This window comes from Hylaeus volcanicus, chromosome 3, assembly GCF_026283585.1.
Source record: "Hylaeus volcanicus isolate JK05 chromosome 3, UHH_iyHylVolc1.0_haploid, whole genome shotgun sequence".
Classification (NCBI taxonomy): Eukaryota; Metazoa; Arthropoda; class Insecta; order Hymenoptera; family Colletidae; genus Hylaeus; species Hylaeus volcanicus.
The window spans coordinates 24,003,309-24,030,234 of record NC_071978.1 but is presented as its reverse complement, the minus strand read 5'-3'; the positions used below and the strand labels follow the sequence as shown (position 1 = coordinate 24,030,234).

The 26,926-nt window shown below is 32.4% G+C and overlaps 4 protein-coding genes across 8 annotated transcripts; 3 read left to right on the top strand and 1 right to left on the bottom strand.

Annotated features, from left to right (window-relative positions):
* Positions 1-224: 224 nt before the first annotated feature.
* LOC128873175 (integrator complex subunit 7) lies at positions 225-4,412 on the bottom strand. Its single transcript, XM_054116542.1, has 13 exons — positions 4,242-4,412; positions 3,732-4,051; positions 3,431-3,655; positions 3,107-3,356; positions 2,973-3,046; positions 2,743-2,888; positions 2,323-2,668; positions 1,983-2,242; positions 1,704-1,904; positions 1,515-1,608; positions 1,333-1,436; positions 718-1,213; positions 225-586 (listed from the first exon to the last, which is right to left on the bottom strand). Exons 1-13 carry the CDS (start codon positions 4,330-4,332, stop codon positions 308-310), a joined length of 2,886 nt encoding a protein of 961 aa, XP_053972517.1. The 5' UTR covers positions 4,333-4,412; the 3' UTR covers positions 225-307.
* A 546-nt stretch (positions 4,413-4,958) lies between these two features.
* On the top strand, positions 4,959-7,561 carry LOC128873148 (hsp90 co-chaperone Cdc37). Of its 3 annotated transcripts, none has more exons than XR_008456340.1 (6): positions 4,959-5,319; positions 5,691-5,824; positions 5,899-6,343; positions 6,443-6,748; positions 6,832-7,090; positions 7,222-7,561. XR_008456340.1 is itself a non-coding variant. In XM_054116493.1 (5 exons), exons 1-5 carry the CDS (start codon positions 5,287-5,289, stop codon positions 7,036-7,038), a joined length of 1,125 nt encoding a protein of 374 aa, XP_053972468.1. In that variant the 5' UTR covers positions 4,960-5,286; the 3' UTR covers positions 7,039-7,561. The 3 variants fall into 3 exon arrangements, 1 of the variants encoding a protein (XP_053972468.1); XR_008456339.1 differs by having other exon boundaries at positions 4,960-5,319; positions 7,255-7,561; XM_054116493.1 differs by having other exon boundaries at positions 4,960-5,319; positions 6,832-7,561.
* Positions 7,562-8,047: 486 nt separating this feature from the next.
* Positions 8,048-22,480, top strand: LOC128873251 (chromodomain-helicase-DNA-binding protein 1). Of its 3 annotated transcripts, none has more exons than XM_054116684.1 (17): positions 8,048-9,281; positions 11,823-11,935; positions 12,760-13,041; positions 14,190-14,378; positions 14,481-16,500; positions 16,593-16,838; positions 16,926-17,093; positions 17,196-17,313; positions 17,390-17,547; positions 17,625-17,983; positions 18,061-18,295; positions 18,517-18,636; positions 18,712-18,939; positions 19,025-19,351; positions 19,426-19,913; positions 19,999-20,109; positions 20,260-22,480. In XM_054116684.1, exons 1-17 carry the CDS (start codon positions 9,276-9,278, stop codon positions 20,489-20,491), a joined length of 5,400 nt encoding a protein of 1,799 aa, XP_053972659.1. In that variant the 5' UTR covers positions 8,048-9,275; the 3' UTR covers positions 20,492-22,480. The 3 variants fall into 3 exon arrangements, with proteins under 3 accessions (XP_053972659.1, XP_053972658.1, XP_053972660.1); XM_054116683.1 differs by having other exon boundaries at positions 17,196-17,319; XM_054116685.1 differs by lacking the exon at positions 12,760-13,041 and having other exon boundaries at positions 17,196-17,319.
* Positions 22,481-22,917: 437 nt separating this feature from the next.
* LOC128873252 (saccharopine dehydrogenase-like oxidoreductase) lies at positions 22,918-26,186 on the top strand. The gene is made up of 8 exons (XM_054116687.1): positions 22,918-23,078; positions 23,440-23,622; positions 23,709-23,884; positions 23,977-24,293; positions 24,357-24,503; positions 24,613-24,703; positions 24,778-25,040; positions 25,129-26,186. The coding sequence occupies exons 2-8, from the start codon at positions 23,451-23,453 to the stop codon at positions 25,232-25,234; spliced, it is 1,272 nt and encodes a 423-aa protein (XP_053972662.1). The 5' UTR covers positions 22,918-23,078; positions 23,440-23,450; the 3' UTR covers positions 25,235-26,186.
* The last annotated feature ends 740 nt before the right edge of the window (positions 26,187-26,926 follow it).

The window sequence follows — 26,926 nt, the reverse complement described above, 5'->3', positions numbered from 1 at the left end:
TAAAAACTGCTGAATGTTGTCAATATTGCAGCGTTATATTTTTGTATTTTAATATACGTTTTGTGTTATTGTATTTTAGTACATATTTCGTCTTAATGTCCTTTGTTCTATAACATTACGTTATAAAATAACACAAATCACGAGGAATGAGAATTTAAGATATAAATAACACTCAGAAGGGAAACAAGACGTGGTACACTGTTTTAAAGGACGACGAAGAGCGCTTAAAATGAAAACTTTTTTTTATTCCATGTTTCTATATACAATACAAATTATGTATGATAAAAAAAACTGTACGTGGATTGAGTTAAGGTAGCTTCCGTTTCGTAGGCTCTTCGTGTACCCTGACTTGAAGCGTGGAACGCGGTCCACATTTCCACACGTTGCCGTCCTTGTCAAGTATGCTCGCGCTTGCCGTGACCTGATATTGTCCGCCACCAGTGTTGGTGTTGCTGTTTACATTACCGGTGGTGCTTGCGCATGCCGTTGTCCCCGTCGCAGGGCTTCCTAACGAAAGCAAAAATTCGCAAGCGAAGAAATCACGGTGCGGCGTCACAGTCTGTTGCAGCTCGTTCGCGTTCGAATCCTGTCGACATAAAGCATATCTCTCTCATTTTTTCCGTATTTCTCATATAATCTCCTAAATAAACTATGCTTGTTCAGACTATATACATTATAATATCCGACAATACTATAATAATCTAAAAGAATTCTCACCTTCTGATCCGAATTGATCTTCGACGGAGGTGTGGTAGAAATAGAAATACAAACAGCAGCAACGCTGCGGTAAAGGGAAGCTCGACGACCATGTCGCAGCACGCCCTCGACCTTCAACGCCAGCTGACTACCCTGAGGAACAGATACCGGTTCTCCGAGAACACGAGGTTGCGGTGACACGGACAGCTTGACGCTAGTCGCTTGTAAAGCTTGGAAATAATACCGTGGCATTGGTAATCTCATTTTTCTTCCAGCCAGTAACATAACTTGCGAAATCAAACAATTGACTCTCGAGTGGCTAATCGCCGCCGTTTTATTTTCATCTATCCAGGGAGGCGCCAGACGGCGCAATTCTTTACAGCAACGAGCTAATTGACGCATTTCTACGGTATCGCCGAAATCAAAGTTTACCTCGCTCTGATGATATGTACAGATTCCTGATCCACCGCATACGCGTTCGACGCTACTTGCAAGCAAACGACACATTTCTTGCAATCTATACGGTAAGTAAAGGAAGTTTATGTTAATACTGTAAATGGTTAGTGTAATTTATTATGGAACATAGCGATGGTAGCAGACGAAGAATTCTCACTTCTATATTTTATTAAAGGATACGCTTTTATGTTTGCCAATGAACCTGGATCAGCGTCAAAAGCTGATTGGTATAACTTTTGATAGTTCTCCGCACAATTTTTCAATTCTTGCGCTGACTTTCTCAACTGATAAATACATGTCATTTTAGTAGTTTGCGGCACTAATATAATATTACAATAATTATAAACAAAAAAATTGAGTACCTGATGAGTAACGCGACCATACCGTTGTAGATCGTCTTTCGTCGCAAGAACCACTGTAACTGCTATAGCAGGTGGTGGAGCCGTGCAAAGAGATCTGAAACACAATTACGTTTACCTATTTACGCACCCTCGAAAAATTAACTTAAAAATTGTATGTAGCCTTTGGTATAAACGGATTTAATAGAATACCTGCATGAATGCAACAGTTGAACAATAGCTTGCAGAAATTCGCAACGAAGTTTCGAATATTCGCTGGCAAATTGTAAACTTCGTAAAGGCGTGCTAGCGGCCTTCAACGAGGCACATGCGCTTGCATAACGCGCGATAGCTCCGCTTAACTTCTCAACGATATGTACTTTTACTTTGCTCTCCATTTCTTCTGTCTTCTCCCTGCGAAAAAGAAATACATTTGATATGCGAAAAAATATCTGCAAAATGGCTGATGAATAAAATATAAGTTTTACATACATGAGATAGCTTTCAGCTTTCGTAACTAGTTCCAAACCAGATAGCCAGAAATGTAATTGCTCGGATGCTACCGTTTCCTTTAGGCTTCTAAATATTTGTGTTGCTATAGTGTGATGACCATATCTTGCAGCGCTGCGTGCGATTCGATACTTAGCCCAACCATCTACATTTTTAATAACCTCATCTACTGCTTCCATACATTCCGCATTCCATTCATAACCTCCAGCCACCATTTGAAAAAGTAATGTACATAACATCACCTTTAAAATGAAATTTTGTATTGTTTTTCTTTAGTCATATTTTACATTTCAATTATATTATGTTTGTATTGCAATTTTACCTTTGCGTGTATATGCGATGTCTGTTTAAGTTTCACCAATATATCTGGTAAAAGGGGAAGTAATGTGTTTTCTCCTAAACTTCCAATAGCACCCAGAGCTTCACACAAAGCAACTGCCTGTCTTTCACTCTGGCCACCTTCTGTATTGGTATTAAAGAGTGTACTACCAATAGCGTCAACAAATACTGAACAGTGGCTCGGCTGTGCTCGACACAATTTTACTGTTGACCGCAGGCAGACTCTCAACTGACGTAGGTATTTATCATTCAGAGCTAATAATACAATTAAAGATTCAAGACAAGATACAACATCTTGTATACCATAAGCTGGTAAATCTTCTTCATAGCTGGAAGCAAAGAATTAATGCTCTAGATGTATACTATCGGACTAATTTCACGCAAAGCAATGTTAAATACATACCAGTAACACGTAACTCTGGCTAAAATTGTAATTGCTTTTACTGCAACGAAAGGATTAGGGGAATAACACGCATTTACGCATAAAGATAAAAGAGGATTTCCTTCTTCCCTATTTGCATCGCATGTTACTGCACTTTGACTGAGTACCTAGATTGGATAAGTTTAAGAATTTATTGATAACTTTTTATATATATTACCTTTATAATTATCGTTCGACAAATAATTAATAACCTCAATCACATCTAATGTTCGAATAAGGAGATCTTTATTCCCAGCACCATCTTGTAGAAGTGTTGTAGTACTTTCTAAAATATTGTGTTAAATAAATATCTTCTATCATATAACCATGTATTTATTTTATTTACCGATTAAATTATTAAGAGCACCCTGTGGCCACAGATGTGCCCCCTTCCTTGCTAAAGTATGCAATAAATGTAAAGCATGACGTTTGATAGACAATCTTGGGTCATCTTGTAGATAACGTAAGAGAAGTGCAACTTGTTGTGGGATATCAATTAATGTTGCAGAAGCCAATGTACTTAAAGCACTTAATGTAACTCTGACAAATTCAACTGCTGGATAACTAGCAAGAAGTTCCATGCAAAGATCATTTACCTTTAATAAATTTAAACTTTACTTATGATATTCCATTACACTAAATATATATAAGGTCCTTTATATTTATATACCATTGAAGCTGTAAAAGTATCATGGTGCATATATTGTAAAATAGGTATAAGCTGTAATTTCATTGATGCTGGCGTAGCTTGACCTCTAATCATATCAGATATTTTGCTGCACATAGAAACAGCAAACAGTTTAGATTGTGCAGCAAACATTTGTGCAGCATATATTGCAGCCTCAACTTCAACTGAATCATGAGAATCTAATGATCTTCTTATACTATGATGAACCTTTAAAAATTATTTAATCTTTCAGTTTAAAGTTTTTATTTGTTACACATATACTAAGTGAATAATGATCCATTACCTGTTGTCTTTCTGGAATAATACCAGCTACACTGCCCAATGTACGCAAAGTCAAAGCCCTAGCAACTGGATCATTGGAATGTATTACGCTATAAATACGTCTAACAAATTCGTCAACATTTAAAATTTTGTCCAGATGCTTTTCACTTTGTTGACATACTCTAAGAACCCAGACACGTAAAAAATTACTGCCAGTTCGAAAAACTTCGGCTAATTTTAATAGGGACGAATTTATTAGTATAGGAAAAGGATATTTCTCAAATAATCGAGGAAATCGTACTATTGCTTCGCATTGTTCTCCAATTTTTGTGGAACGTAAGCCTGAAAAAAATACTTTCAATGAATACATATTTCAACAAATTCAAAGCAATTACATAGATTTATTAAAATCCTACTAAATAGACTCTTTATTAAAACATCTTACGAGAATATTTGTCAAATTCTCGGTATAATATTTCATTAATACCGGGAAGGTACTGATTCGAGGTTAAGTTAAAGAACGTAAACACACCTTTATCTAATTCTATGAGAGCTGTATTTGCATCTTGCTCTGGTTCACCAAGTCCAGTATCATTAAACGCATTCATTCGCATGCCAATCATTCTGTTTAATATATAAAATACATAGAATAAAAGTTAAACTAATAGGTTAATCATATAACCATATAAGGCTACGCCTGCGATTCATGGACACAAAATCAGTATCGCCATCTAGCGGTGAGTATCGAACTAATTTTTCGAAGGTATATGTATATATTTCATTTCCCTTATAATTAACTTGAAATAAAATTAAATAATAAGTATATGAAATAATAAACTGATTAACGCATGTGTGATTATGCCAAATTTATTATTTTTAAGAATATCCTATTTGACACAAATCTTGGACCTAGTGGCGCCAATTTGGATCGGTGGTAAAACGCCCAAGTTTGTAGAGAAAATAGTTCCCACCGTTGTTCGGAGATGGCGCCACCATTACCTTTTAATAAATTATTCTTTATTTTCCATAAATGCATAAATATTATGATTCCTTGATTTATAACACTACAGTATAATAGTTGCTTAATTTAATAATAAATATGGGCCCCCATTAGTTAGTTGTCCCATCTAGCAACAACAATGGGAACTATTTTCACTACAAACTTGGGCGTTTTACCACCGATGGCGCCATTGGTAGCATGTAATATACGCACAAATAAATATCTATATTCAATATGGATATCAATTGTTTATTTCAATAAATTATTATATCGCAATTATATTTGCTTGGGTTTGGTCTAATTTCATAGTTGTAAATAATTTGCAATCAGGGAACATTGAGAAACACTGTTATGATATATCGAATAATCATATCGAAGATCGAATGGATATCGCACGTATATAAGTTCTACATTCACGTTAGTGCAATTGACAATTAAACTACGGCAAGTATAGGCAGATATAGGCGTCGCAATTCTTATTTAATAGAAGTGCAACAGTACTTTATGTCCTAAGTTACATTTATAAAATAACCAGAGACAAATTATCACAAAAGAATTATATTTAACGGACCGAACAATGGTGGACTACAGCAAGTGGAAAGATATTGAGGTAAGAATCTGGATATTGATCCCGTGCACTTGTAGAATATTCTAGAGTAAAAGTAGAAATGTCAAGGATACTTTTTATTTATACTTTAAAGAAAACAACGAGATCACCAAATTTATTCCTGATTATTCCAATTCTAATTTGACTTCTTTTGTAGGCATTTATGGTAAATAAATTATAAAAAAATGTACATGTATATATGTATACTTTATTTTAATATTAGATCCTTATACTAACATAAACATTTAATTTGTACATCAATGTCTCATCCTTATGATTATTTTTACTTGTTTAAGGATTTTTTATAGGCTATAATTACAATCAATATAATTATACATTTGTATATTTTGTAAACTAAAATTTTTAATTATCAGATCTCGGATGATGAGGATGAAACTCACCCAAATATCGATACACCATCTCTATTCAGATGGCGTCATCAAGCAAGAATTGAAAGAATGGAAGAACAAAAACGAGAACACGAGGAGCACGAAAGAAAAAAAACACAGTATGTTTCACATACTTTTCATTAATAAATGAGACTGTATTTATTAAATCTAATTGAGTGATATGAATTTTCAGGATGCTTCAAAAATTGAAAGAAACAAAGGAACAACTTTCAAAATTAGAAAATGAACAAAAGGATTCTGCTGATTTAACCGCACTAAAGAAGGTTTTACAAGATCTTGAAGAGGAAGAAAAGAAGATTCGGCAGAAAGAGGAAGAATTTAAGAAAAAGGAAAAGCTGACACCTTGGAATGTGGATACTATTAGTCAAGATGGCTTTACAAAAACTGTAATTAATACAAGGCCAGGTCGTAGAGAAGATGATTCTGGTTTGTCAGATGAAGAGAAAGAAAAGAGAACGAAACAATTTGTTGAAGAACATAAAAAAAAGATAAAAGAATTTGGTATGTTAAAGAGATACGACGACAGTAAGAAATTTTTGTCAGAAAATCCTCATTTAGTGTGTGAAAATACTTTAAACTACTTAGTGGTCTGGTGTATTAACTTGGAAATTGAGGGAGTAAGTACACATGGAATGTTTGTGTAAAATATAAGTAACTGCTATAATTAATTATAATTGCTAGAATTATTACATTAATGAGAGTGTCATCAATTTCAGAAACATGATTTGGTAGAACATGTTGCCCATCAGTGCATATGTATGCAATACATATTCGAGTTATCAAAGCAACTGGATGTCGATCCAAGAGCATGCGTGGGCTCATTTTTCAGTCGCATTCAAATTGCGGAAGTAGAATATAAAAATTCGTTTGATGATGAAATTAGAGCATTTAAAGATAGAATACGTAAAAGAGCTGTAGAGAAAGTTGCAGAAGCCCTTAAAGAGGTAGAAGAAGAAGAAAGGAAAGCGCGTCTTGGACCAGGTGGTCTTGATCCACTTGAAGTATTTGAAAGTCTACCAGAGGTAAAAATGAATTTACCGCAGACGTGTTTGTGCATTGTCTTAACAGTCAATACGTTGTTTTCATATCAATGTATTATTTGTAGCCTCTACAAAAATGTTTTGAAACACGAGATATTCCGTTACTGCATCAAACAATGGCGGAAATGCCAAAGGAAGAAGTAGCTTATCATATAAAGCGATGTGTTGATAGCGGCCTTTGGTTACCTGATGCAAAAGCTAAGGAAAAATTGGATGGAGAAGAAGAAGAAGAGTCATTAGATGAAACAAAAGAAACACCAGATCCAGAATAACATGAATCCATATAAATTCTGTGTGTTGAGATTCATGAGTTCATTTATGCAAGTATCCTTTAATATCATGAATATGTTAAAATAAAATATTGTCACTGGGCAGTGAATATAAAATTCTCATCTTCGTTAGTTTTTTCTTATTCTAATATTATATTACTGTGTTACACTTTACCTTATTTTAAGATTGAATTACTATATAATTCCGATTTATCATAGGAAATGTGAATATAAGAAATTGTTAATTAAACGAACCAGTTATACAGTGAAATCCTAAACATTTTATATCGATATATTACACCGATTGTTTCACATTTTTGTCCTATATAAGCATTTGCAGGAATCGATATTTGTATATATTTGCTAAGTATTACATTTTAAAAAAAACATGTATGTGTATATAAATTTCATCTGCTATGTATGCATTACGTGAACACCATATTTTCTTCTCATTATTACCTCTCATGTACATTAAACAATGCAGACATTAAAATTATTATGTAAATAAAGAAACTTGGAAAAAATAGAACTTTTAAATAAAATTAAATAACCCTTTCATCCTATTCATATTCTATTAAAATAATATCATGTAGCGTTTTAGTTGAGAGACTTTCGTTCCGTTTCCGGAATTTGATAACTTTCTCCTTAGATGAATCTCTGTAATTGCATGTATTCTTAGTAATTTTTAAATGAAATTACATCATGTAAAACGAACTAATTGTAGTATATTTACGGTAGTGTAAATTGAAGATTAGGTCTACATTAAACAAATATCAATAAATATATATTTTGAATTAGTTTTAAGAAACAGTAATAGCAATATTATGATGTAACTATATAATAAAATAATTTTATTTATGTAACTTGTAACATTTTACTATTCTATTGTTTCGTAGAAGGTCCTCCGTAATTGTTTTACGCGCCTATCCCCGAACGAGAAGTCGATTTGCGATATAACGAGAAATCGATCTTCGACCGGAAGCTGTAAATAATCGTATATCGAACTCATGAACCTTTCTTCCTTTTCCGGTGCGCCGTGCCACGGGTGTTTGGGTAATATTTTTCGTCTTACATTCTCGTCATATTACGTTAGTTTCATCGCCTGCGAAAACGCAAGCTAGTTTTCATTGGACCGGGTAAAACCATTTGTTTTATTAGAAGTCATTTTTTTTGTTGTATTTCGAGTACCTATTTTCTAATCTCGCTATTCAACTTGATTTTGCATCTTAACTACCCAATCTGATGGAAAACGTCAGCTTTTAGATATTATATTGCTTCCTATAAATGCTTTTACACTGCATGGTGACACCATTAACATTTATATCATGTACTACATCTTTCACTTATCATGTAAACATAATTGTGTGATTAAGTTGTGATAAATTGGATTAAGTCTCTGAGCTCGACCACTGTATTGCGCATTTACGGTTTTTATGAACGTCGTTACATGTTACATGTCGACTGTGTGTTGAGATGCTATTTTTCATATTAAGAAAATATAAATCTCGTTATGTTAATATACGTCTAATTACATGGAATAATTAAATTTGTCTTGTACATTTTAAGCTGTGTTTCAATTAAAATACGTTTAAAATGTTAGTATCGAAAGTGGGAAATGTATCGATATCATTGCATGATTTGTTCGATCGCCGTAATTGCGCACATACAGAACAATCGAAAAACCGTCGCCAAGGCATTCTGGGTAAAATTTCCGTGAGTAATCAAAATGGCTGTCTTACAACAGTTTCCGTTATGCGGCTACACTGTAACGTCATTCCGAAAATTTCTTATGTTCCGTAATTCCGTTTCGCGAGATTCGTAAGTCGTAAATTTATATATTTTCTAACGAAATGTGATTTTTTCAGATATTTTGTATTGTCGTGCACGAGAAATTAAATTTATAGCATTTGCAGGGCGTTCGGTATAGCAAGGGGTGTTGATGAAAGGTGGGGAGGGAAGAGTGCGCGCGCGCGCGCGTTGCATGATGGGACGATGGACGAGAGGACGGTCGGGGAGGGCGAAAGAACGAGTCGAGTTCACAAAATGGCGGCCAAGCTCAGGCCCGTGACCATATAGTACGTGAAAATTCGATAATTTTGCACGATGTCGCGACTCTATACATCAATAGTCGTTTAACATTGCAAATACGTGTATACGCGGTAGTTTAAGTATTAAATTAACGTGAATTTGTGCGTGGTGCGTGTAATATCGAGATATCGGTGCGACGCGCAGACGGGACGATGCAGGTGAGTGGTCGGGTTCGAAAATTGTTTAAGTTTTAGCTTTTCACGGATACTTTTACCAATAATCCGTTGTTTACGTTGTAAATACGAGCATCGATGTTTTGTCGAATATTAATTTGCGGGATATTGTCGCGGTGTTGTTTGGAATAGGGAAAAATCACGTTGTCACATGCGTTTCAGTGAACTGCGGCTAGAAAAATTCTCGTAAAAATGGAAAAATTAATTGTAACTTTATTTAAAAGGTTTCTGCGTGTAGGGCGGAGCCCTATTGGCCTTCAGAGCTCAGAGACTTGCCTCTGATAAATCACAATTTTTCATAACTTTACATAGTTTACAGCCTCTTAATAACCTATAAGTTTGTTTACATTCATTCAATCTGACATTTATCACTTAAAATATCGTTGTTCCACCCTAATTTTCGTTAAAAATGATTCCTTGTATTCTCCTTTACCTTGAACCTATGTTTAATCAAAATTTTTTGATGGACCCATTTTTGCAAATTAAGCTCAAAGATTATAGTGCACATTCTCCTTATTATGATTGAGAGTGTGTGGCACAATCTCTTGTAAAAGCTACAGCAATTAAATGTTCTTTGCTTAAAAGATGTTGAGCATACTCAAACCTTTTTCTTTGAAAAGGAAGCAGGAATTTCTCTAATATTTCAATAATTTTTATATCACGGATAAGGTTTTATTTATCTTTTATTCTCTAGAGTTTTCATAAAAATTAGATTCAAATGTGGTTTGATGTATCGTGCATTCATCCTGTGTTTGTAATTAACAGAAAGATGATACATTTTTCAATTTCAGTACAATTTTTAATAAAATTATCTAAAAGGAAACTATAGAATTACAGAGGAAAATGATTCGTATTGAAGAGTAAAAATAGTTACAATAACATTTTTGTTCAAACATTCAAGTTGATATATATATATATATATTAATGTTGAAACATTGTTTCATGTTTCTCTTTAAAATATATTTGGTTGTTACATAATCTTTAATATCACAACACAAAGTATTCTTTTCAATGTTTGATGACAACAAAAGTAAATAATGGTACTTCGAAAATGAGTAATGATCATTTATCTATATAAACCTTGTTTACAGAATTGTTGCTATGTTAATGAACAGAAAAATATGTAGCTTCTCATAATGATAAATGGTTTCTTTAAAATCTGTTGCTTGGTTAATTACAAAAGATGCAATTATTTCAAACATGTATATAAGAATCTATCAATATTATGGATATAAGAAGATTCATTGTTACGTGTCTCATTATTCATACATCTAGCATGACACGAGGTATATCTAGACTTGTTTTCTATATTGCTGTGTAGCCATAAATAATATTGAAACAGAATTTAAGATAATTACTTTTCACGCATAAAGAATTTAATTTTTGAACAAATATTGAAGAAACAGCGTTCTTTCAACTATTCAAAATCTTATTCCTTTTAAGCAAAACATATGTCCTAGCAGTTTCAATTAAAAGTAAATGGTATTTATCATATGTAACAAAGTCTTTATTTTCAGACAATGTTATCCTTTATATAATAGATGTAGCATAAAAGTATAATTCATCCTTTTGAATCTTTTGATAACCGATACTTATGCTTATTCGTACACAAAGTATTATTCTTTAATCAAAGAAATATTTTAGTGATGGCTGGTAGGAAATTATTGTCAGTATGTTCTTTTACATGGATTAATATCTTCTAGTTGTACATTATTAAAAAGCCAAATGTAAATTAAGCTCAGCCAAGTGTTGCTCAGATTGTACTTCCTGAATTGTTCAATAAATATATACAGTATTTAAATTGTGAATTACATTATTCTTTTAAGATACCACCCACTACACCTTAAGCTGGTTATTTACAGGAAACTACTCTATACGCTTTAAACTAATCAGTTGCAGGAAATTCTGCAACAAATGATTTAAAGAATAAATCTTAGTTCTAATCAAATTCAAGATTAGGTAGATAATTTATTTAATGATCATTATAACTTGTAATCATTATAGGCTAAGTAAGTCTTATTAGAATGTTTTTAACATAAGATTTTGGGTCTCCTTTAGTTCTCTTTCATCTACAACAATTTGTTTAGATTTCTCTTGTCATTATATACTGAATTGGACTCAAAATCTATGGTCAAAAGCTTGCTTAAACGTTTAGTATACTTCAGAACAATTAAGTAAACTGTACTTATAAGGAAATGTATTGAAGAGCTTGGAAGTTGAATCTTTCTTGATCACAAAATGGTGGACAAGAATTCTAAAATGGAGGAGAGATCTTCATATGAAGAGGTGGCATTTCCATCTTATGTTCAACTAATATTTTTATCATTGAAAGTATACTAGCCAATAACAGTGCGTCGCTATATCACATTTACGATATGAATAAAATTTAGTACAAAATTTATTTCAAATAATAACACAACTTGAAAGAATTACTATGTAATCATTAATGAAGAACTATTCCAAACAACACTGCGATTTCTTAGATTTAAAAAAAGAAAATGTTAGATTGATTTGGTTAAATTCCAGAAAACATTAGAGTCTGAGTCTGGTAAGGAATCTGGATCTGATTCTGACAATGAAAGTAAGAGCGATAGCTCTTCTTCAGGGAGTAATACAGGATCTGGTTCAGGATCAGAAAGGTGGGTATCGATATTTCTAATTGATCCCTTTAACTTCAGAAAGTCTAATACACAATGAAATTTATGTTTTTTTATGGTTATACAATTTCACTTATTATGTTATATAATTCTAGAATAATATAAATTAATGTTTCTCAAGCTTTACTCTCCTGTGAGTAGGTTTCATTAATTTTTGTTCAGTTTTGTTCTTTTAGTTGATTCATTTCTTTATAGGATATTACATAATTTCTACTAGTATACCAGAACTAATAATAGCAATCAACACTTAATCATTAATGGTAACATATATACGTATATATGATATTCCTTTATATAATGTATTTGACTTTCTGATATGTAAGGGATTTTTTAAGATTGGTATCACTTGACTTTGTGTATTGCTATAGCTTTATATAGCATTAACATTGCTTTGACAATCATGCTAATTTAATGTATTCCTTGAAGTTTTTGTAAGCACAATTTTCAAATTTTTGTTATTCATGCAATAGTATCTGTCTCCTTGTACTCTAAACAGTTTAAGCACTAGGTAAACTAGTACTGCTTTTACTCATGTATACTTATAATGAATTTGTCCCAATCAATAAGGATAGTGTATGCTAACTTAGATCATACAGAAACACAAAACAATATTAGTTTCACATGATACTTTAAAATACATACCTAAAGGTATTTTTTAGAAAAAAAATGATGGGCTTCAACTAGTTATATATTTAAAATTGATCGGTACTCATGATGTATCTTATTGTTAAACATATTTAAAAAGTATATTGTACACTGTATTAACAAGATTAGTGAAATAAAACATTGCCTGGCTGCTGATGCAGTGACTCTAGCTCTTCAAGTGGTTCCGGGTCTGGATCAGGTTCTGATTCTAATAAATCAGAGAAGTCGGATGCACCTGCACAAAGCGATAGCTTCCAAAGCAAAAGTTCAAATCACAGCACAGACACAAAAGTTAGGCTTAAAAATGAGTCTAGTCGTGAATGGGATGAGAATCCTGATATATATGGCATCAGGAGATCCGGGCGTTCTAGGAAAGAGCCAGAAAGGCTTGCAACTCAGCGTGAAAGTGACAGTGATAGTCGCAAGATATTTAAGAAAAAAAGGTAAGTAATAATCGAAACTCAATCAAGTATTTACCACAAATTCAATTTATGAATTCTGTAATCCTATGAATTGTTCCTTGTAGATTGAATATACATTGTAATACATTACATAATGTATTTTTTAAATTACATATATGATTTGCACTTATAATACAAAATAACATAATGACTTGTAGGTTTATTATATAATATATACATAAACAGTAACTACATGAAACAAAACTGTCTTCTACAATTGTAATATGGTTACATCCTTTTTTTTAAATGTAATACACAAAAGAAATAATATTTCAAATAATAATAGTAGTAATGATGTTTATTATAAATTCCAATCATTATAATGTTTAAGAAAGTGATCATATATTACTGACTGTTCAATTTCTTCATTTCTGCATTTTATGACATACACAATTTAATATTACTTAGTAGATCTTGTAACTTTGACAGCAATAATGTTTTTAAGCTTCTGTGTATAATTATGTATATAGCACTCTATATTGCACATGGTCTGTATTAATGTGCTTTGTGTTAGATTTATTCATAGTATTTTTGCATTCTTCCCACTCTTAAATTTGTCTATGCTGCTTGGTGTTTAAAACTAGTTTTTACATTATGGCACTATCGTTTGTTTTCTTACTTAGTTTAATAATGGATGAATAATAATCATATTTTAAATGAAACATTACATTGTGTAACATCACACTTATTATATTACCGTATGTTATTGTATGTTGTGTTTATTAAAATGTGTGTATGGAAAGATATATAATGAATATAAAATATTAAACTTGAAATTGTGTTAGATTATATGCATGAGAATAATTGAGTAATAGAAATTTGATTACGTGAATGTAATGAACAAATATTTGTATAAGACTTTTGTAAATTATTTTTGTTATTTTCTAAGTTGTTACTAATATATCATAAAAGTGTTGTTTCATTATGCATGCGATTTTTATAAGTAGTATAATTATTAAATTTGCATTTATTACATAGACACAGGGAAGAGTTTTAATATCTATTATATAATGTGAACATTTTATCAGTGTTGATAACAAATAAAAAATGAAATGGATATTTTATTTCATTATTATTACAATGTAATTTATGTTGAATATATTCAACATACATTTGCATATTTTTTACAGTTCGCACAATTCGTGGAACTCAGATAGTTCAGATTCTGAATCTGATGATATTGACAGCAGGAGGCCCCCGCCTAGCAAATCGTTAAATAGACGTGCAGCTCAAAAAGCAAAGGAAAAAGCAAGAGCGCGAAAAAAACGAATTTCAGAATCATCTGAGAATTCTTCCTTTGACAGTGATGATAATAGACGGTATTTAATTTATCTGTTTAGATGTGTAGACGGAGTATTAAATGTATAATGAATAACATTAGTAAATTAATTATTAGTGTACTACAAATTCGTTTATTACAGGCAAGTTTCAAGAAGAACTGGCACAGCAGTTAGTTATAAAGAAGAAAGTGAAGAGAGAACAGACAGTGAAGATTTGGTGGAAGTTGAAGAAGGGAGTAATACAAATACGGAACCTGATAATGCAGAAACGATTGAACGAATTTTGGGACAAAGACTGGGTAAAAAAGGAGTTACAGGAAATGTTACAACAATTTATGCTGTTGAAGAAAATGGCGATCCTAATCCAACGGATTTGACTAATGAAGAAACTGAAATGCAGTACGCGATAAAATGGAAAGGATGGTCTCATATACATAATACATGGGAGTCAGAAGAATCTTTAAAAGCACAAAAAGTAAAAGGACTGAAAAAATTAGATAATTTTATTAAGCGAGAACGGGAAATTAAACAGTGGAGGGATTATGCTGGACCCGAGGATATAGATTACTTTGAGTGTCAATTAGAACTTCAACAAGACCTCCTCAAAAGCTATAATAATGTTGAAAGAATCATTGCTGAATATAACAAGCCTGATTCAGATCATCCAGATTATTATTGTAAGTGGGAGAGTTTGCCATATGCTGAAGCCACATGGGAAGATGGAGCATTGATTGTCAAAAAATGGCCAGAAAAAATAAAAGAATTTCGTGATAGGGAAGATTCAAAGAGAACGCCCAGTAAACATTGCAAAGTCCTCAAATCAAGACCCAAATTTCATCAAGTTAAGGGACAGCCTGAATATATGGGCAGAGGACGAGATTTGACCCTCAGAGACTATCAAATGGATGGATTAAATTGGATGATACATTCTTGGTGCAAAGAAAATAGTGTTATTTTAGCAGATGAAATGGGGCTTGGTAAAACAATACAAACGATATGCTTCCTTTATTACTTGTTCCATACACATCAGCTTCATGGGCCATTTCTATTAGTCGTTCCTCTTTCAACAATGACTTCCTGGCAAAGAGAAATGTCACAGTGGGCACCAGACATGAATTTCGTCACCTATTTGGGTGACGTTACTTCCCGTAATGTTATTAGAGAGTATGAGTGGTGTTATAGTTCGAAGAGATTAAAGTTTAATGCCATACTCACGACTTATGAAATAGTACTTAAAGACAAAGCATTTCTGGGTGCCTTAAATTGGGCCGTGTTATTAGTAGATGAAGCGCATCGATTAAAGAACGACGATTCTCTTTTGTACAAAGCACTTGCCGAATTTCATACAAATCACCGCCTTCTAATAACTGGTACACCATTACAGAACAGCTTAAAAGAATTATGGGCCTTATTACACTTTATAATGCCTGCTAAATTTAATTCATGGGAAGAGTTTGAGAAAGAGCATGATAATGCAGCTCAAAAGGGATATTCCAAATTACATAAGCAATTAGAACCATTTATTTTACGTCGCGTTAAAAAGGATGTAGAAAAGTCTTTACCTGCCAAAGTTGAACAAATTTTACGCGTCGAGATGACTTCTTTGCAAAAACAATACTATAAATGGATATTAACTAAAAATTATAATGCATTACGGAAGGGCGTTAAAGGATCTACTATGACCTTCTTAAATATTGTTATCGAATTAAAGAAGTGCTGTAATCACGCATTTCTTACAAAACCTACCGAAAGTGAGAGAAAGGAGAGTAACGAGGATTATCTACAACAAATAATTCGCGGGTCTGGCAAATTAGTTCTTCTTGATAAATTATTGGTTAGGTTACGCGAAACAGGTCATAGAGTATTAATATTTAGTCAAATGGTCAGAATGTTGGATATCCTTGGTGAATATTTACAAAAGAGACACTTTCCATTTCAAAGATTAGATGGAAGTATAAAAGGAGAATTACGAAAACAAGCATTAGATCACTTTAATGCAGATGGATCGCCAGATTTTTGTTTTCTATTATCAACAAGGGCAGGTGGTCTTGGTATTAATTTAGCTACTGCCGACACTGTCATCATTTTTGATTCAGATTGGAATCCACAGAATGATTTACAAGCTCAAGCTAGAGCACATCGTATCGGTCAAAAAAATCAGGTAATTCTTAAATGTTTTTTATCGTAGCATTATTATGTCTTAGTTTATCAATCAAATAATTAATATGTTATGTACTCTTACATTCTATGTAGGTAAATATATACCGATTAGTGACTAAAAATTCTGTGGAAGAGGAAATAGTAGAAAGGGCGAAACAAAAAATGGTTCTTGATCACCTTGTTATTCAACGGATGGACACAACAGGCCGAACAGTATTAGATAAAAAAAATGCGGGGACCAATAATAATCCATTCAACAAAGAAGATCTAAATGCTATTTTAAAGTTTGGCGCTGAAGATTTATTTAAAGACGAAGAAGATGGAGACGAGGAACCAACTGTAATATTTCCGAAGGCTTTAAACTATTCTAAATGAAATGTGTACACAAATTTAAAAAATACATTTTTGTTATTTGTATGTAATTAGTGCGATATCGATGAAATTCTAAGGAGAGCTGAAACGAGAGACGAAGGGCCTGCAACCGTAGGAGATGAATTGTTATCTGCATTCAAAGTAGCTAGTTTTGCTGCATTCGAGGAAGAAGCTGAACCAGTCAATCAGCCGAATGACAATGATGACGAAAGTAAAGATTGGGTGAGTTTCATTTATTCCTTACGTAAACAATACTTTACGATATTTCAAAAGTGCGAAAGCAACACTCGTTGATTGCATTTTGTACTGTTGGACTTATTTTAGGCGGAAATTATCCCAGAAAATTTCAGAAAAAAAGTTGAAGAAGAAGAAAAATCGAAAGAAATGGAAGATCTGTACTTACCACCGAGAAGTCGGAAAACTCTCCAGCAAATTAATCAAGGTGAAGGTATGTGGTACCATTGACATTTATTTATTATTGCGAAATGTGTAAATTAAATCTTGATTTTAATATACAGGAAGGGGTAGAAAAAGAAAAAAGGCATCCGCAGACGATAGCGAAGATGTTGAAGATTCTGGAAGCGAAGCTGAAGGTAGTGATGACGAACGTCCTAAAAAAAGAGGTCGACCAAGAGTCACACCCCGAGAAAATATCAAAAGTTTTACTGATGCAGAAGTACGTAATTTTTTTTACTACATTCTAACAATTAATTTATTTACGCTAAGACAAATACTAATTATTTTCGTGCGTAGATACGAAGATTTGTTAAGAGTTATAAGAAATTCCCTGCACCCTTAAAACGATTGGACGATATTGCTGCGGACGCTGAATTACAAGAAAAGCCAATGTCTGAATTACGTTTCTTAGGAGATCAGTTAAAAAGTAGATGCGAAGCTTGTCTGTCAGAATTCGAAAGTATCGCTAAGGAAAATAAAGGGGAAGAAGAGGGTAAAGGTCCCGGGCGTAAAAGGGGTCGAGGCCCCACATTTAAAATTGGCGGTGTTATGGTTAATGCTAAATCTTTCTCAGCAGCGGTAAAAGAACTCGAACCTTTAGAACAAGCTTTGCCATCAGACGCTGAACAACGATCTAATTGGCATATCGACATTAAGTAAGTTTTAAATCCTTGCAATTGGATATATCCATTTAAATGTATTTGTAATTAATTGATTGTGATCGCTGACGTAGATTAAAGCCTGCGAACTTTGATTGTGAGTGGAACTCTGAAGATGACTCTAGACTTTTGAAAGGTATATATACGCATGGTATGGGTTCATGGGAAGCGATAAAAATGGATAACACTTTAAAACTTGGTGATAAAATTCTTCAAAATGGTAGTAAAGTTCATTTAAAAAAAATTCACGCCCGAGCCGAATACCTCTTGAAAGTACTCAAGAAACAAATTGATACCAAACTAGGAGTGGTAAGTGAATATTATTTTTATTTTTGCAATATTCCCCAATAAATTCCTTTATACCTTTATTTTATCATAACAGGGTTATGTGTTTTACCCACAATCAGAATACCAATTTAAGGTAATTTCCAAATTCCCTATTTCCCTTCTTATTTTATATATTTTCAATTATCAAATGTATAACATATTAAATATATACTTGCATAGTGTATATATTGTTAATAATTTAGACTAAAACACGGAAACCAAGAAAACCAAAGGAAGTAAAAACAGCAATTACGAAAGAAATTATAGAGGAAAACGACAGTTCAGGGGACGAAAATAGTAAATCCAAACCAAAGGTTGAAAAGGTAAATTTCATATTTAATTGTGCATTATTTTATTCAAAAAAATATTTTAAACTTTATACATTCATCCAATTTAAGCCACTTGTAAAGAAGGAAGAAGAAGTGGTTGTAAAGAAGGAAACTAAAGAAGAAGTCGAAGATGTACCTGAAGAGAAAAAAAAGGAAAAGAAGACTAAGAAGGAAAAGAAAGAAAATAAAAAGGCTAAAAAGACTAAACAAGCCGCTGGTCCTATGCATTTTACTGCCAATAACGAACCAAGAGCTTTGGATGTTCTTGGAGATTTAGATCCTTCTATATTTAACGAGGTTGTTATTCATATTTATGTTGTTATATACTTCGTATACATTAGTCAGGTAAGGTAATCGTGCTTTTTCGTGTTTTTTTATTTAGTGTAAAGAAAAAATGAGACCAGTAAAGAAAGCACTCAAAGCTTTGGACAGGCCTGACCAGTCTTTAAGCGAGGCGGAACAAGTTGCTAATACAAGGCAATGTCTCGTTCAAATTGGAAATCAAATTAATACTTGTCTCGAAGAATACAGAGATCCCGAACAAATTAAGGAATGGAGAAGCAATTTATGGTATTTTGTGTCCAAGTTTACAGAGTTTGACGCAAAGAAACTTTACAAGTTATACAAACATGCAACAAAAAAGGGAGGTGAAAGTAATACAAGTGCCGCGTCGAGTCCAGAAAAGAAGGAGGAGCCAAGTAACCTCAAGGTATTGACCTGACTGATATCATTATATCATCATGCAATAATACAAGACAGTTTCTTAAATAATTAATTTTGCAGAAACATACGGATAAATCTTACGAGAAACATATCGATAAACAGCAAATAGAGACCAGTAAAGACAGAATACAGAAACGTAGAGTCGAAGATATAGAAGAAAATTCTAATGGTAGCACGCCAAGCAAGAAACATTTCTCAGCTCTGTCTGCTGTAAGCAATATCAGCAATACATCTGCGGTTACTATTGGTGCTATCACTATTACTCCTATCACATCAACTCCAAATTCTACGTCAAGTACCACCAATAGCACGGATACACCGCGGCACAAAGAAAAAGAATCAAAACACAAAGATGTAAAACGGGACAGGGAACGTGATAGGGACAGAGATAGACAGCATAGTGATAGAAGTATGGAGAGAATGAGTGGAGGAAAAGATGAGAGGATCAGAAGAGACAGTGGTGGTTACAGTATAAGCGGACATTACAGTGGTAGCAGAGAAGATGATCATTGGTTACCCCGTGATGGAAGGGACATGAGGGACGGAAGGTACATTCTACACGAATGAGAAACTATACATTAATGTAATTTACCTGGTCTTATAGTCTAATTTCAACTGTTGATTTATTTATAGATTCGGAGACCATAAGCGTGATCGTTTCGATTATGCAAGGATGTCCAGCGGATATCACCGGGATAGAGACAGAGAGCGTGAACGCAATATGCACATGAATGACAAAAGAAGGTTAGTTAAAAAACTAACCTAAAAACTAAAACTAAAACTTGCCTCTTATTTATTCTAAACCTATGAACGAAATTATAGTCGTAGAATTAATCTCGTATCAAGCATTTCTACTACTAAATTTCATAAAGTAGTGTTTAATTATAATTATAGGTATCATCCATCGAGTTATGGATATGGTCCAGGAGGTTATGGGAGCGGAGGTGGTGGTGGTTATCCGCCATCTGATATTGCGCCAAGTCATTTTAGGGGCCGTGGTTATCCTGGTGATGGCTATCCTGGAGATGGGTATCCCGGGGATGGTTATCCCAGTGATTGGCGGCCAAACAAAGACTACAGACGAGATTATGATCGAAGACCTCCTCCACCAAATGCTAATTCCTAGTGCTCCTTCCTCGTTACCGTTCTCGAATGTGTCGTTGAGCGGTTGTAATTCTGATGGAGCCTTCCGTTGTTTTACCTGACTGAGCACTGTACATTATGCTCGCTTAAACGTGGTTACATGCTAATTTCTTTACACAGTTTATCCTGTGATAGTACCACACGCGACTTGTACCTATGTATAAAATCTATTCCAATGCTTACTTAATATGCAATGAATTCTACCATGATTGAATTGTCTTTTTAAGACTTTTGAGGAGAGGTTGTGCAAAGATAAAAAAATTGATACATATTCTTAGTACATAATTAATACTTTTTTTTATATATATATCAGATTTCTTGCAAAAACGGTGATATTGAATTTTTAAGTTTGTATTCATTAATATATTTATCACGCGTGAGGAATTATGTTCATGTATTCAAAACAGTTTTATTAGAGTGCAATTATAGCAAGATTTGTCTGATAACGAAGTAAAATCAAATCAATGTGGTTTTAGTGTATAATATTACGTACAATGTTGAAACATAATTTAAACTGGTACGCCTTCCTGAAACGCATATAATATATTTTGCATTTTCGATACTGAACAAGTACGTTTAATAGATGTTTAGCTTGTATACAGTTATTCACTAGTTCAAACTATGCTACGTTTCAACATATATCTTCAAACTTTTACAATTGATTTCTAGTGTAATAATTTCACCTACCATTGATCTACCGATCTAATTGCACTACAATAGACATTAAATCATCAGCGTCTTACTTAATACAATGATGTCTGTAAAATTGTACAAATTAGTGAACATATAAATTTTCTATAAACTGAAACTCCACAGAAATCTTGCATCAAAAGGAATATGTAGTATAATACAACAACTCTTCGTATTGGTGTAGGTGGTCTACACTGTCTCAATACGCATGTATTTATTATAAAATTAAGAACAAGACGACATATGATATTTGACAACAGATGATCACGTTCTCGAAAGAGCAAGAATAACTTTCTTCTCTTTTATATAGAATTTATACTTTCGCAATTGAAAATTAGATAAGAATTCTATTTTTGCGTTCATTCTTTTAAAGTACCATAGTTTTGTATCCTATCTGAAGCGATGTGAGATATTGTAAATATTAGTATAAGGCGATAGTTATATTCGATGTATATTTAACTATGGAGTTACTGAGATAGTATTCCGATCTTTTTTTTGTAGAAAGAATAAACGAAAGACTAGATCCCTCAGTTTTGCTTCGGTTAAGAATTATTGAATATAACTACAATATCGTAAGTAGAATGAGGAAATGAGTTTTTAATTATCCAATGATCAATATCTCTAGAACGGTATTCAAATGGTTCTCAATTAAATCTTAAATTATTATAAGGATTTGTAAAGTGGATACGTTTTTGCGAGAACTTTGTATTCTGTCGTTTATCTATTAGGACGCTACAAACAATATCGATTGCGCTATATTTCCGTAACGAACATTTGGGAATTTTATATCCGTGAAAAAATGAAAGTCATAAGCTTTTTGTAATTTACGCATTAATTTTTTTGAACCTAAAAAATCACAAAAGCACTAGAATATTTTCGTAATAGCGTTTATTTCCTATTATTCGAATTTATTCTTTGTCAAACAACATGCCTTTAGCGAGGCTCTAATACAAAAAAAAAAAGAATTTGTAGAATATTTTATCCATACAAACTAAATCAATCAATGGTTAAAGTTTTAGCGTGCATTTTTGTAAATAATAATATACACAGGTGATGATATCTGGCCAGAACAAAGTGGAATTGTACGGACTACATTAACGATACTTTGTATCTTAACGTACGAATAAAAGTACATACATTGAAACTACACCATAATAGAAATCTGCTAGCTTAGGTTTTTAATTGCAAAGTGATATTCTAAACAGTGAGCTATTTATAATTTATTACTAGCCGAATACAGACCGTGAGTAATAAAGCAAAGTATGTTGTAAATATAAAATAAGAGAATGAAATAAATGATGTAGTAAAATAATATAATATCGCATAATTAAAATTGAGCAAATTTTATTATGTCTGAATATGTATTTAATTGCTTCTTAATCAGTACTTACTACAGTAGCGTTGTTTATCTCTCATTTCAATTGCAGTATAGTCCACGTGATATTTTTGTATTCTTTACATTTGATCGCAGAATTTAAATATGGATATGCAAAGTATCCATTTACATCGAAGTACATATATCAATATGCAAGTATACAAAATATCTGAACATGCATTTAAAAATATTAATTCAGAAAATTTCATCCCGTACGAATTATATTTTTATTTATTACGGATAACTTTCATAAATTTCCAATTTGATGATTCATAATTTGGTAATTCCTTGTATGATTTCATCCCCACTCCACCCCACTCTGAAAATTCCAGCATAACAGCGCACCATTCAATTCTGACTCTGACGTAGACAAGTTGATACAGTGAATCGGGAAATCTCATTGAACAGACCAGAACAGACGCAATTGAAGATTGAAGGATACATTTGTGTACTTTAGCACTTATACATTTCAGAAAAAGGTCGCAATTTTGTTCTTTCCTCAACAGTAAGTATTTAACGAATATGGATTTTTAAATAACATATTTATCTGAGTACATAAAACTACAAAGAAATATTAAGTATTCGATATGTCAAAGTTGAATTACCGGCGAAATAACGTGACGAAATATTCGGGACATTAATATGTTTAAAGAACTGTATGTTTTGTATTAATAAAGAATTGCGCAGCAGTTAAAAATGACTAGCATTTTAAACAATATTAATTCGTATAAATTGTAATCATATAAAAATTTTGTATGTCATATATTTCGTTACCGTTTGCCTGAGGGAATGCGTTACGTAAATGTTAACTTTATAAAAAAATTATTTACATTGTAGCAGAGTTTAAAATTGCATATATTTCATAGATACTGCTATCATGGCGAACGAGAGATTAGATTTTGTAATATTTGGTGCTACTGGATTTACTGGAAAACATGCTGTGAAAGTAGCAGCACAATTGGCTAAGGAAAAACAAATTAAGTTTGGAGTCTCCGGTCGTCGTAAAGAAGCTTTGATAACAATTGTTAAAGAATATGCTCCCGACATTGGTAAAATAAGTTGTTTTTATAGCATGGAATTTTTTGAGGAGTTTGTAATGTTTTTAATTTAATGATGTCATATTTACATTTTTTAGAAAATGTACGTATAATTGTTGCTGATCTGAAAGATGAAGAATCATTGACAAAAATGACAGAGCAAGCTAAAGTACTTGTTAACTGCTGTGGTCCATATAGATTTTATGGAGAACCAGTTGTTAAAGCATGTATTGCGACTCGTACACATCATGTTGATGTTAGTGGTGAACCACAGGTTTGTACTACAAGTCAATGTTTTATAAGATAAGAAGCATTTAACATTTAACTGGCTTAGTCTTATTAATTGTTTTTTTATTTATATTACAGTACATGGAAAGTATAGCATTGAAATATAACAAGGCAGCTCAAGATGCTGGTATCTACATTATAAGTGCTTGTGGATTTGACAGTATACCATGTGATCTTGGTGTAATTTTCACACAACAAAAATTTGATGGGGAAGTTAATTCCATTGAAACGTATTTATCTTGTTGGCTAACATCGAAAGTTAGTGGTCCTATGGTACATTATGGTACTTATGAATCAGCAATTTATGGAGTAGCCCATCATAATGAATTACGTGGATTGCGTAAACAACTGTATCCCGAAAAATTGCCTTCACTCCAACCAAAGTTAAACAGAAGGTTCGAAATAATATCGTGCATTTGCATATGTTAATGCTTATTTTCTAATAACGCTTATTTTAGGGGCTTGATTCATCAATCTCCTTTGGTGAAGGGATGGTCCATGGTGTTCCCGGGATCTGATCGATCTGTGACTTTACGCTCTCAAAGATTTTTGTATGAAAAATATAAACAGAGGCCAGTACAAATTCAAACATATGTTACATTTAGGTAAGTTTCGTATTTAAAATATCTATGGTGAACGTCCGTCAAAACTGTCGCTGTATACAATCGCTTTAAAGAAGTATATATTAAGATATTTTAATCATTTTGTTAACAGGTCTCTTTTTTTTGCACTGGCAACTATTATTTTTGGATTGATGTTCGCAGTGTTGTCCAAATTTGAATTTGGCCGTAATTTATTATTGAAGGTATATTATATTTTATTTATAATGAAATGTTGTACATTATAACATGGTATTAAGATTTGTTGGATCTTGTTTAGTATCCTGCATTCTTTTCTTGCGGAACTGTAAGCCACGAAGGCCCTTCTGCAGAAGCATTGGAAAATTCCCATTTCAGCATTACATTTAAAGCTGTAGGTTGGACTGAAAAATTAGCTGAACCCACTGATAAACATAAAGATCCACCAAATAAAGAATTAATCACTAAAGTTAGTGGTGTTAATCCTGGATATGGCGCAACATGCATTATGTTATTGTTTTCTGCCATGACAATTCTCAAGGAATCTGATAAAATGCCCGATAAGTATGTTCATATTTTTATTTTAAATATACAATGTATTTTACTGCAGGCAATTCTATAAAGATTAATTTCCTTTGTTTTATTACTTTAGAGGCGGCGTTCTATCTCCTGGTGCTGCATTTGCTAAAACATCACTCATTGAAGAATTAAATAAAAACGGTGTCAGATTTGAAGTTGTCTCACAGATTGAGAAATAAAATATTCAACAGACTCTTATATACGCATACAACTGTGTTGTATGATAGTGAAAGTTAAGCAAATTTTGTGCTGAATAGAGAATAGAAATTCCAGGTTTATTCCTATCACTAAAAATAAATGAATTTTTTTTATTTTTTGGAATAAATCTTTTATTTGTATTCTTTGTTATTAATAAAATTTGCCCAACTTCTGCGGACATGAGAACATATAATTTTCTATATTTTATAACTATTTGAATTTGATACTAATATTTTCAAATTTTAAGTAAGGTTAACTGTCAAGATGGATATTTTTTATAGAAATATTTTGATCTCAATTTGTGCATTTAAAACTATTTGCAAAAAAGGGCCACATATTTTTTTAATTTTGAAGACAACAACAGATGGTAACCATAAATCTTATTTTATTGAGATATACTATAATACCCTTCCAATGTAACTACCATTTCAATGTTGTGATGTAGTATTTCAAATTAGAGGTATTTCTAATACATATGACACGATTGATTATACATATTTTGAAAAAAAAAATTAAAAAAAAATGAAAACTTTGATACTAACCAATTTTTTTTTTACTTAGAATTTACAATTTATTCATCTTAACTGGTACTTGGTATTATATTGTAATCTCAATGTTCGATAAATGTTAATCATATAAAGTATTTACTTTCGTTAAGATAATTAATAATTGAATACCTAATTACGTTACAGCAAATGTTCGACGAGAATACGGTAATTGATAGTTAAAAAAACATGTTTTGTTCGTTTAACGCGCAACGCACATACTTCACTGTATTTTTATTTTTTTATTTGTTACAATGTATGTTGATAATTTTTGTTATGTTTTGAATGAAATTGTATTCTTCCCACTATAAGAAAATTTACATTTGTATCCAAGCCAGCAAAATTATATTATACTATGAAATAAAATATAAAGCTGCACTACCACAGATTTCGATTGTTTCGCACTTTATCAACATTGTCACCAATTTTAAGTATATTGCTCTAAAGTATATCGAAGGGGTTAGGATACCAACTATTTTTGTGTAAAATAATATTTACCTCTTATTTTTAGTTTCCAAGAAATAATTATTACGATTCTGATTTATAATATTTCATGCATCCGTAGGCGCAAGGTTCCGACACACGTGTATGTCGGGTCACTCGTTGCTAGGGGCTCTTGAGTACAAAACACGAAGAGAAAAGTAATGATAGCTAATTAAAATTTATTTTAAACTTAGTTTATTTCGTTGAAAAGCCTTATCATTGAAGTGATTGAAATTAGTGTAACAATAGAATATATGTAATTATATTAAGGTACGAAAGTATTGATTTTTATCCAAGCTGCTGATAATGGTGGATCAAGAGGAGTGGGGCGTGATAGAAATGGCTGTCCCCCTCCTAGAGTAATGAAATAAAACAAATACACTTATTATTTGGTGCCTATAATTTACGTGAAAAAATAAACAACGTGAACTTTTATATAGATAATACTGTTTTCATAAATAGTTAAGTGTAGATTACTAAGATTTGCGCGATATAGTTTACGCTAAACGACGAACAAAAGAGCAGTATAATTTACATTATATATACTGAAATATTTAATATTCAATCTTCCGTAATAATGGATGAAATTCTATACCCAGTCATCGCAAATCGTCTGAATTGTCCAATATGAACGTTGATAAATCT

What these genes read in the sequence shown, in the direction of transcription:
- LOC128873252 (XM_054116687.1), top strand. Translation starts at nt 23,451, where the DNA reads ATGGCGAACGAGAGATTAGATTTTGTAATATTTGGTGCTACTGGATTT. An exon ending in AGAATATGCTCCCGACATTG is followed by an intron (nt 23,623 to 23,708) that starts GTAAAATAAGTT and finishes TACATTTTTTAG; the next exon opens with AAAATGTACGTATAATTGTT. An exon ending in CAACCAAAGTTAAACAGAAG is followed by an intron (nt 24,294 to 24,356) that starts GTTCGAAATAAT and finishes CGCTTATTTTAG; the next exon opens with GGGCTTGATTCATCAATCTC.
- LOC128873251 (XM_054116683.1), top strand. An exon ending in GACAGTGATGATAATAGACG is followed by an intron (nt 14,379 to 14,480) that starts GTATTTAATTTA and finishes CGTTTATTACAG; the next exon opens with GCAAGTTTCAAGAAGAACTG. An exon ending in AATTGGCATATCGACATTAA is followed by an intron (nt 17,984 to 18,060) that starts GTAAGTTTTAAA and finishes TCGCTGACGTAG; the next exon opens with ATTAAAGCCTGCGAACTTTG.
- LOC128873148 (XM_054116493.1), top strand. Translation starts at nt 5,287, where the DNA reads ATGGTGGACTACAGCAAGTGGAAAGATATTGAG. An exon ending in GCAAGTGGAAAGATATTGAG is followed by an intron (nt 5,320 to 5,690) that starts GTAAGAATCTGG and finishes TTTAATTATCAG; the next exon opens with ATCTCGGATGATGAGGATGA. An exon ending in TATTTGAAAGTCTACCAGAG is followed by an intron (nt 6,749 to 6,831) that starts GTAAAAATGAAT and finishes TATTATTTGTAG; the next exon opens with CCTCTACAAAAATGTTTTGA.
- LOC128873175 (XM_054116542.1), bottom strand. Translation starts at nt 4,332, where the DNA reads ATGATTGGCATGCGAATGAATGCGTTTAATGATACTGGACTTGGTGAA. An exon ending in ATACTTTTACAGCTTCAATG is followed by an intron (nt 3,357 to 3,430) that starts GTATATAAATAT and finishes AATTTATTAAAG; the next exon opens with GTAAATGATCTTTGCATGGA. An exon ending in GAACATTAGATGTGATTGAG is followed by an intron (nt 2,889 to 2,972) that starts GTTATTAATTAT and finishes TATCCAATCTAG; the next exon opens with GTACTCAGTCAAAGTGCAGT.